We start from the raw sequence: 15,798 nt of genomic DNA, 5'->3' as shown, positions 1-15,798 counted from the left end.
ACCATCTTAAAGGTAATATGGTTAGGACTCTTCTCCATTTCGCTTTCTAATGATTCTAGAAATCAGTGAAACATTGCCAATGGAACTACTTATTCACTTAAGCATAGCTGACAATTCACAGGGTTAGAAAGACCTGAGGAAAACAGGCCTGTTACACAAAAAGAAAATGTATTTGTTTTACATAAACATCTCTAAAAGGCCCCAAATAATATTCAACTCAACAAATATTTAAGTATTCTAAACATAACAAGTAGTACATCAGGTACTATAGAAAAAGACTAAAAAAAAAAATAAGTCAGATTTCTGAGGAGTTCTAGTATAAAGATACAAGATATATTAAACAAAATCAACAGGCATAATAACTACAAAATCATCCCAAGACAGGATATAGTGGGTGGGTTGCAAGAGTAGAGTTATTGAGGGGGTTGGGGGAGCAATGTGGGAATAAGGACACATATGTAATACCTTAATCAATAATAAAAAAAACAACTAAAACCACCTCATTGACCTATACATTTAAACTATATTCATTTTATTGTATGTAAATTATATATCAATAAAGCTGATTATTTTTAAAAAAAGTAGAGTTATTGAGAGAGAAAATGGGATAGGTATAACAGAGCCAGTTAGTCAAAAGCCTGGAATGTCATACTTAAAATTCTAGATTTAAATCTATGGGAAACTATTTTACCTAGATCCTACTCCCCTAAAGAATACTTTTTGATTTAATGATTCCTAGTTATTTTCAATCTTAATAAATAATGTTGAAATCTGGATAACTGAAGTTCTATCTAGTTAAAACAAGAGATGTTTTGTGAAAAGTTAAATTTGAATTCTGTAACATCACATCAAATAATTAAGAACATATTCCAAATATCCCCAACAATCCCAAATAAACCCTTATTAAATTACACATATATATTTTTCTAAATACTTCTTACACCTTAGCGTTTCAATTCATATTATCTCTTGGGGCAATCATTTTAATAAGATACTACTTTTATTTGCCTCCTCACCCAAATAATCTTTCAGGCATTAAAATATATTTAGTAGGTAACATAGTGTCTGGCTCATATCAAGATTTCTATTTATTGACCTAAGTAGATAAATTACCACAATATATTAAACTTAGTCATATCTCTCATGGTTTAGTAGACTTTCATTATATTCCTCCTTCAACCTTTCTCTCTCTTGACTGAAAAAAATAACCAGAAAGTCCCTCCATCCTTTTGATTAATTTAATTGGGTTTCTGGGGACTTCTATCAGCTGTTAGGTTTTTCTTAAGGAGCAACCACCAGAATTTCCTACATGATTGTGAATATAAATTTTCAATCTTTTGGTCTTTTACATGGAAAAGATAAAGGTTTTATTTTGTAATTGTTTTCAACACCCTTCCTTTATGATGCCCACCATATTCTTGGCTTTGAGGACCACAATCAAAAGTAGGCCAACTTCACAGACTGATCAACGGTGATTTTTATTTTTATTTTTTACTCTAACAATATTATTGTATATTTTATAAGTAGGCCAACTTCACAGACTGATCAACGGTGATTTTTATTTTTATTTTTTACTCTAACAATATTATTGTATATTTTATAACTCAGAGACTGATATTTCTCTTGAGATTATCACAACTATCCAGACAAACCTACAGGTACTCAGCTACTCCAGCTGAAGGAGAGTTATGATTCCAGGTCCAAAGGGACCCTCTCACTTTTTATGATCAGCAGCTGTGTCCCCACTGGGGAGGCTTTCCTATAACAATTCCCTTGGAGAAATTTGCTGATTTATGTATCCTGATTGCCCTAATTTCCTTGTGTATCCTGTTTTAAAAGTTTTTTTTATTGAGAGATGACATACATATATCTTCAGTGATTTCTAGATCCCTTTTTTGGGTTATAACTGAGTCTATTATATCATAAGCATGGATAGGTTTGAATAGCCTTATAAAAATGAAGTGCCTCTGACAGTTCTGCCCATTTGGTCTCAAGAGATCATCCTGCAATTTATTCTCATCAGTTTGCCTTCACTCCTTGCAAATAAACTGGTGAGAAACCTGAATGTTCTGCCCATTGAAGGGTGTATTATTTTATCTTTCTTCCTCTCCACCTAAGAGTTGTCGTAACAACAACTGTCTGTGTTAGAAAACTAAAACATAAAAATGTGACCTACGTGGCCAAATCCCACAAGGCTGTTTACTTCCTTATTTATGAATCAGAATCTGTCAGCACAACTTAGAATCTTGACTGTCAGCAGATATGCAATTAAATGTCCCTGCAAAGCCAGCAGAGGGTGCACCAGGGCACTAGAAATTTTACCCAAAATGTAGCAGTATCAACTAACTCTGTCAATCAACTTTTTTTTTTCTTTTAGGTATACTAAAACTATCCTCAAGATAAACTTAAGTTGAACCTGGGTTAAAATTCCTTCAAAGCATGTTCCAATTCTCCTGAAAGTGAAGTTCAGCAAGAAATACATAGTTAAGAGTGGCCAAAACATAGATGGAATAGAACTGATCCATCTATTTTGGAAAAATTCTACTGTGGAGATCCACTCCACTCTCCCCCAAAAGGCTTCTGGAGGTAGTATGATATAGGGGAATGGAAACTTAACTGGGAGTCAAGAGACCAACACCTAGGACAAGTCACTCCCCCCTCAGAGCCTATGTGTTCTCCAAGAGAATAAAACAAAATGGACTCATGGCCACTCACAACTCTAAAAAAACTGACTGAAATTGGTGTCAGCAAATGTAAAGAGCCAGTGTGCATACTTCTACTGCTCAAAAACATTAAAACAGAAAGAATAAAGGACAGAAGATAGGGAGCTGTATTTAAACCTAAGCAGGACTATTTGAAGTTCCATGCAAACAACAGGCAACTAAATGCCATTATAGACCTGTGAGAGTCCCACATCATCACAGAAGCCCTAGAGTACAGCTGTCCTGCCAATCCTCCTGGGTCTGTCTATTCTGAATGCCAAAAAGCCTTGGCTACCAATTGACTAAAAAAGTTAAATTCCTTCATCTTTTCACATAATATCAATGTTTAGCTGCTAAGTATTTCTACTGGGCATTAGAGGGGTGGTGGATAAAGGGAGCCAGAATTCTAGTTAATTATCATTTAGCTACAGTGTTTAAAGTCTCAAGTATGAGAAGCATGTCTACTGATTCTGTTATTTGATAAGCTGTTATATAAGTTGGAGTGTGCTAGCAATATATTTTAAGGCTCAGGGCAACTTTACAATTCACATCATGGAAAAATGTGTCAGTCCTAACATTACAATATTATCATCAATGTGATGCCAGCACAAATAACATTTATAGGGTATGACAATGACTCTGATGTGGTAGTAAATATAGAAGGCCTGGGACTCTCCCCTCAAGAAACTTATTATCAAAACTTGCCCTCTTCCCCAAGAGGAACAAATTCACTATTACTCTTTAACCACCTCAAAAGGATTTTTGGATGCTTCTCTAAAGTTTCGCATAAGACAAAATTTGGAGGTCAAGAGGATACTAATTTTAAGTGCACTAAACTTACTTGAAGAAAGAGTAGAAAACAAACACTGAAGCTGCTAACAAGGGCAAAAACACCATAAAGATTGCGACACACACACACAAATACACACAACTGCTCCTGAGAGATTAGAGTATTTATTCCATCAGTAGACTCCAGTTCTCAAGCTAGCAACAGCAAGACACTTCACACCCACCCTCTCCACCCCACTCCCCCAAAAAGAGTCCGAATGGGAGTTTTATTTCCATAGATTTTTTTAAATTGCTCTTCAGAAGTTGTCTAGCAAAATGGCATATTTCTACCAGAATTCCTCAGGGGCGCTGATCCTCACTACAACACCCAGGACAATCAGTCTCAAATTGCAGGTAAGTGTGAACAAGCCCACGTTCTGGTCAGCGCACAAGGATCCGCTCTGGAAATATCATTAAAAGTTGTTTCAACGGCCCTGGAGCAGTTATTACAGCTGTTTACAGCTCCAATTCCAAATGAGAGCCTGCTAGTGCTGGCATCAACTCTGGACACGAAAAAACAAGCACCGCAGGCAGAGAATCTAATCTCACCAAGAGGAGAGGGGCCAAACTGCAGCCGCTAGTCCGCCAGAGGGGCAGCACCCGTACCTCCTCACGGGCGGCCCAGCCGGGAGCTCAGCCAACTTTTCCCGAGGCAGCCCGTAGCCGGGGGCGGCGGACGCGGGCCGGAGCTTCCAAGTCCCGGTTCTCAAGGGAGCCTGGGCGCTGGGCGAGGGAAAGGGGACAACCTGCCCCAGGGCAACCTCTCTCCAGTTCGCCTGCTCCCTCCCAGTCCTGCCCTCCTACGTGGCTGGCGATAGCTGAGTCGCCCCAGGGGCCGGTGGGGGAGGGCCCCCGTCGTACCCATAAAGGGAGGGGGCCTCTACAGCCGCCGCCCCAGCCAAGTGACTCACCTGGTGCCCGTCCTGAGAGTCTGGTGGGAGAGTTGTTTCTCCAGATTCTAGCGGCTGCTGCTGAAGTGAAGGCTGCCTAAAGTGGCGGGTGATGGGACCATCGGGGTCCAGGCCACCGGGTCTACTCAGGGTGCCAGAGGTGCTAGGGGTGTCGGGGCCCCCAAAGCGGGACTCGGCTCCCCGTTCCCGCCGCAACTCGGAGCGCAACTCTAGGTAGCAGCACAATGTCAGCAGGTGGAGGGCCAGCGAGAGGCCGAAGAAGCCCAGGAAGAGCCGGCAGCTGTTCCCTTCACCCGCCCGGGCACGGGCCCCGCGACAGCCGCAGCCCTGACTCCCCTGCTCCCTTGGCGCTGCTGCAGGCAGGGGCTCCCTGCTCTCTACCTCGGGGTAGCCCATGGCCTCCGGAGACGCCCACTCTCTGAGGCCCGGGAGCCGCCGCGTCTGCCTCAGCCGTTTAGGACCCCTGACAGGCGGCTACCGTCCTGCCATGGGCTGGGGGCTGCAGGGACCCGTTCCTGCGCAACGGAGGCTGGGCGGGACGGAGCAGGGAGAAGCCGCATGTGCAGCTCCACTCAGAGGGGTGGGAAAGGGAGGAGGAGGAGGGGCGAGAGAGAGGGGCCGCTGGGCCGGCCAAGGGAATGAAGGAGGAGGCTCGAGACAACCCCGCCCCATCCCTCAAGCAGCTGCCCAGGCGTCCAACCACCTGGCTCGCCAAGCCCTGGGTGCCCCGCCCCTTGGTGTTCCACCCGGGGCCTCCGGCCTCGAGGCGGAGCCTGGGGGTGTGTGAGTTGCCGCTGCCTGATGGCCCCACCCAGCTCTTCCCGCTTGCCCCATTCCAGTTGGTGATTGCTGCTGTCGTTCATCACTGGACTCCGCCCCAATTTAACCCTTTATCGCCAGTACGGGGAAGGGGAGAGGGGGAGGCTGAGAAGAATTTGGGAACCTTGGAAAGTAAAGCAAGTAAAAGGAGGCAGAAACTAGTATTAATAGAAATGTTTGCAATTAACTGCAGTTGCTAATAACATCATCCAGTACTTATCTGTTGCTTTCAATCTTCAAAGCGTTTAACAGACGTTAAACTAATTAAAATAGTTCTGGGTTTGGAATGAAACCATGCCTGCTGTGTTTTCAATCCAATAGTGCGCCAAAGGAAAAGGAAACTCAGGAGCCAGGGAGCCAAAGGGAGTGAGAATGGGGAGGGATACAGGCAGCCCCACTCCTGGAGTAAGTCTGCAGCCTCAATGTAAGTGATGATGAAGTCCACCTATGAAGTGCTGTTGCCCTATGCAGGGTAAAACGGCCCCCTAGGGTGCCTTGATATATTAATTAATTCAACAAATATATATTGGTCCCTTTAAAATGTAGAAAGTGCTGCCCGGCTGGTGTGGCTCAATGGTTCAGCATCACCATATGAACCAGGTAGTCAAGGTCCAATTCTCAGTTAAGGGCACTTCCCCAGATTGCTGGCTTGATCCCCAGTGGGGGGCGTGCAGGAGGCAGCCTATGCAGGATTCCTTCTCATCACTGATGTTTCTATCTCTCCCTCTCCCTTCTCTCTGAAATCAATAAAAACATATTTTTTTAATAAAACAATGTAGAAAGTGCAGTATGAGAGAACCCACAGCCAATATAGCTTCTCTTCTTCCACCGCAGCAAGAGTTTTGAGTGGAGAACACGTGTCTTCAATGAGCAAATAAGGAAACTGAGAGCCAGAATGAGGTGAATTTTTACAAGGGTGGTCCGCAGAATGGCCAGACAATATTGGCATCTCTATTTGCAGGCAACTGTTCTGGCCTCTCCACCCCTCCCCTCTTCTCCCTGGAGTAGTCCCTGGGGAAGGTTCAACAAGTCAGCCAAATGTTCCAGATGCACACTGCTGTGACTGCAGCATCTTCAACAGCTGCACCAATCAGAAAAGGGTTTAGCCCTTTGCACTCGCTTGCTTTTTTCTCAATTCCTTTATTCTAATGCTAACCGTGTTGAGTCACACTCGACATCCGAGTGCAAAAGGTTAAAACCAAAAAACAAACAAACAAAAACAAGAGTGCAAATGTCAGAACAACAAACCCTGAAATGAACGATGGAAAGGATTAATTGAGTTGCCATTGGCAATAGTTACTAGTCTGAGATTGTAGAGAGCTAAATGACTATAGCAGGGGAAAAATATGTACGCTTTTTGGCCACTGTGCACTCCCATTCCCATATTATGAATAATTAGCAGTTTTATTGACTTGAAGAGGGTAGGCCTAAGTCCCAGGCTGACGGATAAAAAAAAAAAAGGAATACAAAAGAAGAGAAACAATGAAACAAAAACAAAGCATATGGGCGGTGATGGGGGGGGGGGGGGGGGGAGAGGAGTCAGTCCAGAGAAGACAGAGGTCAAAATCCTTAAATATATCAGCCACAGCCAACTTTTTTTTCACTCTGTGAATGGTCTTGGTGCTTTAGAAACATCTTTGTGTCTCCCTATTGGCCCTTACCCATGAAATATCAAGTTTGTAAAGAATACCATCATCATGCAGATAAAATAATTTAAAAGTGCATTTAACAGCTAATCTCATATGCTGCTTGTCTAGTCTAGGAATTCTAGATGCTAGGGGAACTGCCAGGCTGATTTATCTTCATTATCACAGCTCAGGACTATTAGAAAGAATGCTAGTCTAAGAGTCAGTAGACCTGCCCCTGTCACTGTGTTTGCTGGCTCACGCTGAGAAAATTGCTACACTTTTTGGGACCTTTGTTTTTCCCATTGTAAAATGAGTAGTGTGAACTTTAATAGCTGAAACATTGTCTTTTATCTATTTCATTACTGGCTGTGCTGACTTGGTCACAAATACAGTTCAAAGAGGATGCCCCTTCTTCCCCCAAAATGAAAAGGAAACAAATAACAGTCATCTTCTGGTAGTAGGGCTCAGGGGTCTTACTGGACTCAGATTACCATGTTATTTCTACCAGGTTTTCAACAGCTTGATGGAGAAACTGAGTTGCACCCTTGCCCTCAGAAGACTCTACAAGTTGCATTTGACCTGGGACCTCATATTGGTTCCCCAGAGGAAAAACACATGGCTTCATATGCAGTAAAAATGTTGAAATGGATAATGCATTGAGGGATTTACATGGTTATTTTTTTCTTTATTGTTGAAAGATTCACAGATGTTCCCTTTGTTTGTTTTTCCCATTGACCACCGGCACCCTGCACCTGCCCCTCGCTGACCTTCACCACTCAATTGTCTGTGTCCATATATGCATATAAGTTACCCTACTAATTACTCCCCACCCCATCTCCTATCCCTCTCTTCCCTCTGAAATTCGCCAGTCTGTTCCATGCTTCTATGTCTCTGGATCAATTTCATTTGTCTGTTTATTTTGTTCATTAGATTCTACATATGAGTGAGATCAAGTGATACTTGTCTTTCTCTGACTTATTTCCCTTAACATAATACTATCCAGGTCAATCCATGCTGTTGCAAATGGTAAGAGTTCTTTCTGTTTTTTTACAACTGCATAGTGTAAATGTACCATCATTTTTTATCGACTCATCTGCTGATGGACACTTGGGCTGTTTATTGTGTAAGTGTACCATCATTTGTGTAAATGTACCATCTATTGTGTAAATGTATCATCATTTTTTATCAACTCATCTGCTGATGGACACTTGGGCTGTTTCCAAATCTTAGCTATTGTAAATTGAGCTGCTATGAACATAGGGGTGTGTATATTCTTTCTGATTGGTGTTTCTGATTTCCTAGGATACTTCTTAGAAGTGGGATCACTGGTTCAAATAGGAGTACCATTATTAATTTTTTAAGGAAACTCCATTTGTTTTCCACAGTGGCTACACCAGTCTGCATCCCCACCAGCAGTATACTAGGCTTCCCTTTTCTCCACATCCTCACCAACATTGGCCTTTTGATGATTTCTTTTTTAAAAAAAATAAGCTTATTTATTGAGTAGAGAGAGAGAACCATCAATTTGTTGTTTCACTTATTTGTGCATTCATTGGCTGATTCTTGTATGTGCCCAACTGGGGATTAAACCCACAACCTTGGTATATCTGGATGATGCTCTAACCAGTCAGGGCTCTTTCAACTCTTTTATTTTTTAATTTAATAAATCTTTATTGTTCAGGTTGTTACAACTGTTCCTCTTTTATCCCCCCATAGCTCCCCTACACCCGGTTCCCATCCCACCCCATGCCCTTACCTCCCCCACCACTGTCCTCATCCATAGGTGTACGATTTTTGTCCAGTATCTTCCTGCACCTCCCACACCCCTTTCCCCCCGAGAATTGTCAGTCCACTCCCTTTCTATGCCCCTGGTTCTATTATATTCACCAGTTTATTCTGTTCATCAGATTTTTTATTCACTTGATTTTTAGATTCACTTGTTGATAGACATGTATTTGTTGTTCATAATTTTTATCTTTACCTTTTTCTTCTTCTTCCTCTTCTTAAAGAATACCTTTCAGCATTTCATATAATTCTGGTTTGGTAGTGATGAACTCCTTTAGCTTTTTCTTATCTGTGAAGCTCTTTATCTGACCTTCAATTCTGAATGATAGCTTTGCTGGGTAGAGTAATCTTGGTTGTAGGTTCTTGCTATTCATCACTTTGAATATTTCTTGCCACTCCCTTCTGGCCTGCATAGTTTCTGTTGAGAAATCAGCTGACAATCATATGGGTGCTCCCTTGTAGGTAATTAACTGTTTTTCTCTTGTTGCTTTTAATATTCTCTCTTTGTCTTTTGCTCTTGGCATTTTAATTATGATGTGTCTTGGTGTGGTCCTCTTTGGATTCCTTTTGTTTGGGGTTCTGTGCTCTTCCTGGACTTGTAAGTCTATTTCTTTCACCAGGTGGGGGATGTTTTCTGTCATTATTTCTTCAAATAGGTTTTCAGTATCTTGCTATCTCTCTTCTTCTGGCACCCCCATAATTCGGATGTTGGTACGCTTGAGGTTGTCCCAGAGGCTCCTTACACTATCTTCAAATTTTTGGATTCTTTTTCTTTTTGCTTTTTTGGCTGAGTGTTTTTTGCTTCTTTGTATTTCAAATCTTTGACTTGATTCTTGCGGTCCTCTAGTCTGCTGTTAGGTCTCTGTGTAATATTCTTTATTTCAGTCAGTGTATGTTTAATTTCTAGTTGGTCCTTTTTCATATCCTTGAGGGTCTCGCTAAATTTATCAGCCTAGTCTAGGAAATTCTTGAAAAACCTTATAACTGTGGTTTTGAACTCTATATCCAGTCGTTTGCTTTCCTCCATTTCTTTCATTTGTGACCCGTTTCTTTGTCTCCACATTTTTGCTGCTTCCCTGAGTTGGTAGAGTAGCTTTGTGTGGTAGGTGTCCTCTAGGGCACAGTAGCTCAGCCTCCCCAGTTACTTGAGGTGTACACTCTTGGTGCACCCCTTTGTGGACTTTTTGCTCAGCCTTGTTGTAGTTAAGTCTTGATTGTTGTTGGTATCACTGGGAGGAATTGACGTCCAGGCCAATTGGCTGTGAGGATCAGTTGTGTCTACGCTGGGAAAACTTCTGTGCTGGAGACACTCTTATGAGACAAGACTTGCAAAATTGCAAAAGCCTCTGTGCTCAGCTTGGATGGGGCGGAGTTTCAGGGCGGAGCAGACAGCCTTGGTTTCCCATCAGCCCTGCCCTATGAGGCCCCTGGGTCTCAATGTCCCTTGGTAATCACTGCAAGAACCTCTGAGAGAAAGCCGCCCTTGAGTTTCACCCACTGCCAGACAGTCCAGTTTCTCCCCAGATGAGTTGGGGTTCCTGGAAACTTGCCCAGAACTGGAGTTCAGCGCTGTTGGGAGCTTCCATCTCCCTCCTGCTTTAGAAAGCCACCTGTGCACTCAGCCTCCTGTGCACTCAGCAGTTAGTCCTATCTGTGTGTGTGCACCTCCAGACCTCTCCCTCCGCATCTCCGGACTCTCAGTGTGCTTTCTCTTTTCCTGACAGTCCAGATTCCCCCCGAATGAATCTGGTTTCCCAGCATCTCGCCCGGGACTGGAGTTCAGTGCAGTCGGGAGCTTTCTTCTCCCTCCTGCTTTAGAAAGCCAGCCGCACACTTAGCTGCCCATGCACACAGTCGCCTGTCCTCTCCGCATGTGAGTCACTGTACCTCAGCCTTTTGCAGCTCCTCTGAGTCTCAATGTGCTTTCCTCTTTTCTTCTAGTTGTAGAATTTCCACTTAGCCAGCTTTCCTGTGGTTCTGGAGGGTGTCCATTTTGTCTTTTAGTTGTGCGAGGCAGCAGTTTAGGTGTTTACCTATGCCGCCATCTTGGTTTGCTTTTGTTGATTTCTTAATGAAAGTCATTCTAACAGGTGTGAGGTGATACCTCTTTCTTGTTTCAATTTGCAACTCTCAGATGATCAGTGACTTTGAGCATTTCTTCATATGTCTCTTGGCCTTCTGTATGTCTGCATTGGATAAGTGTCTATTTAGGTCCTTTGCTCATTTTTTAAATTGGATTGTTTGTCTTCCTTTTGTTAACATGTATGAGTTCTTTATATATTTTTGAAATTAATACCTTATTGGGTGTATCATTTGTAAATATGTTCTCCCATGCAGTGGGCTCTCTTTATTTTGTTGATGGTTTCTTTTGCTGTGCAGAAGCATTTTATTTTCATGTAGTCTCATTTGTTTATTTTCTCCATTGTTTCTTTTAGCCTAGGACCGTAGTCGGCAAACTGCAGCTCGCGAGCCACATGCAGCTCTTTGGCCCCTTGAGTGTGACTCTTCCACAAAATACCATGGCCTGGGCAAGTCTATTTTGAAGAAGTGGCGTTAGAAGAAGTCTAAGTTTAAAAAATTTGGCTCTGAGAAGAAATTTCAATTGTTGTACTGTTGATATTTGGCTCTGTTGACTAATGAGTTTGCCAAACACTGGCCTAGGAGATGTATCAGTAAACTATGAGAGATGTCTGAGATTTTACTGCTTATGTTTTCTTCAAGGATTTTTATGGTTTCCTGACTTATATTAACTCTTTTATCCATTTTTACTTTATTCTTGTATATGGTATAAGTTGGTGGTCTAGTTTCATTTTTTTTTGGATGTACCTATCCAATTTTCCCAATACCATTTATTGAAGAAACTGTCTTTACTCCATTGCATGCTCCTATCTCTTTTGTCAAATATTAATTGAGCATAATGGCTTGGGTTGATTTCTATGTTCTCTGTTCTGTTCCATTGAACTGTATGCCTGTTCTTGTGCCAGTAACATGCTCTTTTGAGTAACATGCCTTTGTAGTATAATTTGATATCTATTATTGTGATTCCTTCAACTTTGTTCTTCTTTCTCAAGATTATTGCATCTATTTGGGGTCTTTTTTGGTTCCATATAAAATTTTGTAGTATTTGTTCTAGATCTATGAAATATGCTATTGGTATTTTAATAGGGATTGTATTGAATCTATAGATTGCTTTGGGTAATATGGACATTGTAATGATGTTGATTCTACCAATCCATGAACAAGGTATATTCTTCCACTTGTTTATATCTTCCTCAAACTCTTTTTTCTACATCCTGTAGTTTTCTGAGTACAGGTATTTTACCTCTTTGGTTATAGAGAGTGGTTATAGGGTTAAGCCTCGGACTGACCTGTTGGCAAAGCCACAAACAAGTCCCAGCTTAGAGGGAACAGCCCTCTTAGCATAATTAAGCTTGATCTTGTGACACTCCCTAGATCTTTCCTGGGTAGCTAATGGGCTGTGGGAGGTGCAGCAAGTGCTGCCAAAACAAGTGAAACTTACAAGAACATTGTAAATTACCTTATTTACCTCTGACTATAAAATGAAGGCTCACCTTGCAGTCTGGATCTTTTCTGTGGTCTCAGCCAGGCACAGAAGATCCACTTAGACCCAGCATATTCTCTTTGTCTGTCTTTTATTCATCCTTCGCCGGCCCCCCTCAGGCTTGCCAAATCCTTGGCTGTGCTAGCGCGGCACACCTGGTTAAGTTTATTCCTAAGTATTTTTTTTTTTTTCTTGCAAAGGTAAATGGGATTGTTTTGTTTGTTTGTTTGTTTGTTTCTCTTTCTAAGAATTCATTATTAGTCTATAAAAATTCTATTGATTTCTGGGTATTAATTTTGTATATTCTTAAGTTGCCAAATTCGTTTATTAAATCTAATAGTTTTTTGATGGAGCCTTTAGAATTTTCTATGTACAATATCATGTCAGATGAGAATGATGACAGTTTTACTTCATCCTTTCCAATTTGGGTGCCTTTTATTTTTTCTTCATGTCTAATCACTATGGGTAGGAATTCCAGTACTATCTATACAAATAAAAGGGTAATATGCTAATTAGGCCAGATTGACCGGCCATCTTCCAGACGTCCAACTTCTTTCCAGACAAAGCCATGGTGGTAGGGGCCAAGGCAGAGGCAGTTAGGGGCAATCAGGCCAGCAGGGGAGGGCAGTTGGGGGTAAGATCAGGCTGGCAGAGGCGGGCAGTTGGGGAAAAGATCAGGCTGGCAGGGGAGAGTAGTTAAAGGTGATTAGGCAAGCAGGCAGGTGAGTGGTTAGGAGCCAGTTGTCCCAGATTGGAGAGGGTGCAGGCTGGGCTGAGGAACTCCCCTCCATGCATAAATTTTGTGCACCGGGCCTCTATTATTAAATAAGAGTGGTTAAAGTGGACATTTCTGTCTTAATCCTGTTCTTAGGAGAAATGGTTTTAAATTTTCCCACTAAGCATGAGATTGGCTGTGGGTTTGTCATATATGTCCTTTATTATGTTGAGGCATGATCCCTCTATTCCCACTTTGCTGAGTGTTTTTATCAAAAAAGGTTGCTGCATTTTGTCAAATGCTTTTTCTGCATCAATTGACATGATCATTTGATTTTTGTCTCTTTATGTGATATGTTACATTTATTGATTTGCAAATATTGTACCAGCCTTATATCCCTAAATAAATCCCACTTGATCATACTGTATGATCTCTTAAATGTATCAGTGGATTCAATTTTTTACTATTTTGTTGAGGATTTTAGCATATATGTTCATCAGAGATATTGGCCTGTAATTATCTTTCTTTGTAGTGTCTTTATCTAGTTTTGGAATTAGGGTATTGCTGGCCTCATAAACAGATCTTGGAAGTGTTCCTTCCTCTTGAATTCTTTGGAACAGTTTGAGGAGGATGGGTGTCAGTTCTTCTTTGAATGTTTGGTTAAACAACCCTGTGAAGCCATCCAGACCAAGGCTTGTGTTTGCTGGGTGTTTTTTGATTACTGCTTTCATTTCATCAGTAATTATTGACCTATTCAGGCTTTCTGATTGTTCCTGATTGAGATTTGGAATATGTTCATTTCATCCATATTGTCCAGTTTGTTGAAGTATAGTCATTCATAGTGTTTTTTTAACGAACCTTTGCCTATCTGTGGGGTCAGATGTTACATCATCTCTTTCATTTCTGATTTTGTTTGTTTGGTTCCTCTATCTTCATTTGATCTGGAGTCTAGCTAAAAGTACATCAATCTTGTTTTCTTGTTTCTCTTTTCAAAGAACCATCTCTTGGTTTTATTGATTTTTGTGTTCTTCTTGTTCCTCCTCCTCCTCCTCCTCCTTCTTCTTCCTCTTCTTCTTCTTTTTTGTCTCTATGTCATGTATTTCTGCTCTGATCTTTATGATTTCCTTCCTTCTACTTACTCTGGACTTTTCTTGTTATTCTCTTTCTAATTCTTTAAGTTGTAGGGTTACCTAGCTTTTTAAAAGGTTTTCTTGTTTTTTGAGATAGGCCTGTAATGCTATAAACTTCTCCATCAGAACTGCTTTCACTGTGTTCCATAGATTTTGGGTTGTTGTGTGTTCATTTTCATGTGTTCCCAGGATATTTTTTATTTCTTCCTTGATATCTTTGGTAACTCATTCATTGTTTAATAACATGCTATTTACTAGTAGCCCCTGTGTGTTTCAATGTTTTTGAGTTTTTTATTACAGTTGATTTATAATTTCATGACATTTTGATCCAAGAAGATGTTTGATATGTTTTCAATCTTCTTGAAATTGTAGACACTTAGTTTGTGTCCTAACATGTGGTCTATCTATGAAAATGTCCCATGTGGAATAATGGCAGCAGAGTAAGTGGAAGCTATACTGACACTATCCCAGGACAAAACTGGAAATACAACTAAAATACAGAAAAAAAAAACACTCTGAAAAATCAACTGAGGATGAGCTGGAGAGACCCCTGATAACCAAGGACAGAAAGTGGATACTGCATAAGGATTGGTCAGAAGTACAGAGATGCAAAGGAGTGGCTGTGCTCCCACAGACATCAGCTGAAGTCCTGGAGGGATATCTCAGCTGTTGGGGATTCCCACTGAGAACTCGGGTCTAAACTCCAAGTTTGGATACTCAGCCAAGAGCACCAGAACTGAGAAAGATGCCCACATAACATCTGCTGTGAAAAGGAGCAGGGTTGCTGTCTGCCAGGGAGATATGGCTTTAAATGCAGGCATCCTCTTAAAGGGCCAATGCATAAAATTTTATGTGCAGCCTCTCACCTTGGGCTCTGGCAGAGGGAGGTCAGAGTGGACTAGAGTTATGTAAGGAGGGTCAAGGGTTGGGGACAGCCACCCCGCTTTCCTGTGCAGAGTCCTTCCCTCAAGCTGCAGAGGACATTTTTCTCCAAAGGACCTTTGCTTTCCAGGTGGTTTTGGCCTGGGGGAAAGGCAGTTGCCACACCCTGTTGGAAGAACTCTCAGGCCAAACCTGTGGTCAATTGAATGAGACCAATCAAAGCTGACAACAATCAGATTGCAGGCAGATGTGGGTCTTTGGAGGTGTTGAGCCTTTGCCTGATCTCCTTCTGGGACCAGGGCTAGGAAAAGTAGAGCCTGGTGCACAGGTTGGTTCTGTCCAAAGGAACACAGCCCCAGCAGAGGGAGCCACAATCTGTGGATTGCTGATATCCTCAGACAGAGGACTCAGGGCCAGTCAGAAACAGTGTCTGACATTATACTGCATTAGAGATTAGGAGTAGTGGCAGATCTACCTAATACAGAGACACAAACCTGAACAGGCAGCCAAAATGGGGAGACAAGAAACAAAACAAAACAAAAAACCCACAAATGAAAGAACAAGAGAATACTCCAGAACAAGAGCTAAATGAAATGGAGATAGGAAATTTATTTGATTTAGACTTTAGGATAATAACTGAAAAGATGTTCAGCAGCATGAGAAAAAGTATAACTACGAAAAAAGACCAGTCCAAACAAAAAAGTGACATAGCTCTAATAAAGAACACACTGGAAGGAATACATAGCACATTAGGAAAAGCTGAGGATTGGATCAGTGAATTAGAAGACAGGGTGGAAAAAATCACTCAATCATAGGACCAAAAAGAAGAGAAAAAA

At 41.7% G+C, this 15,798-nt stretch overlaps 1 protein-coding gene across 7 annotated transcripts in view; it reads right to left on the bottom strand.

Annotated features, from left to right (window-relative positions):
• EDA (ectodysplasin A) overlaps window positions 1-5,013 on the bottom strand; it is a 609,993-nt gene extending 604,980 nt beyond the window's left edge. For 6 of the 7 annotated variants that reach the window (XM_008155954.3, XM_008155955.3, XM_008155956.3 and 3 more), the window contains exon 1: window positions 4,442-5,013. In XM_008155954.3, coding sequence (XP_008154176.1) covers window positions 4,442-4,837 — 396 coding nt within the window. In that variant the 5' untranslated portion in view covers window positions 4,838-5,013. Of the gene's footprint in view, window positions 1-3,736; window positions 3,932-4,441 lie in introns of those variants that run through there. The other variant, XM_054716979.1, reaches the window with a different exon arrangement.
• Between the last annotated feature and the right edge of the window lie 10,785 nt (window positions 5,014-15,798).

This window comes from Eptesicus fuscus, chromosome 1, assembly GCF_027574615.1.
Source record: "Eptesicus fuscus isolate TK198812 chromosome 1, DD_ASM_mEF_20220401, whole genome shotgun sequence".
NCBI lineage: Eukaryota > Metazoa > Chordata > Mammalia > Chiroptera > Vespertilionidae > Eptesicus > Eptesicus fuscus.
This window is presented reverse-complemented; position numbering and strand designations above follow the sequence as displayed.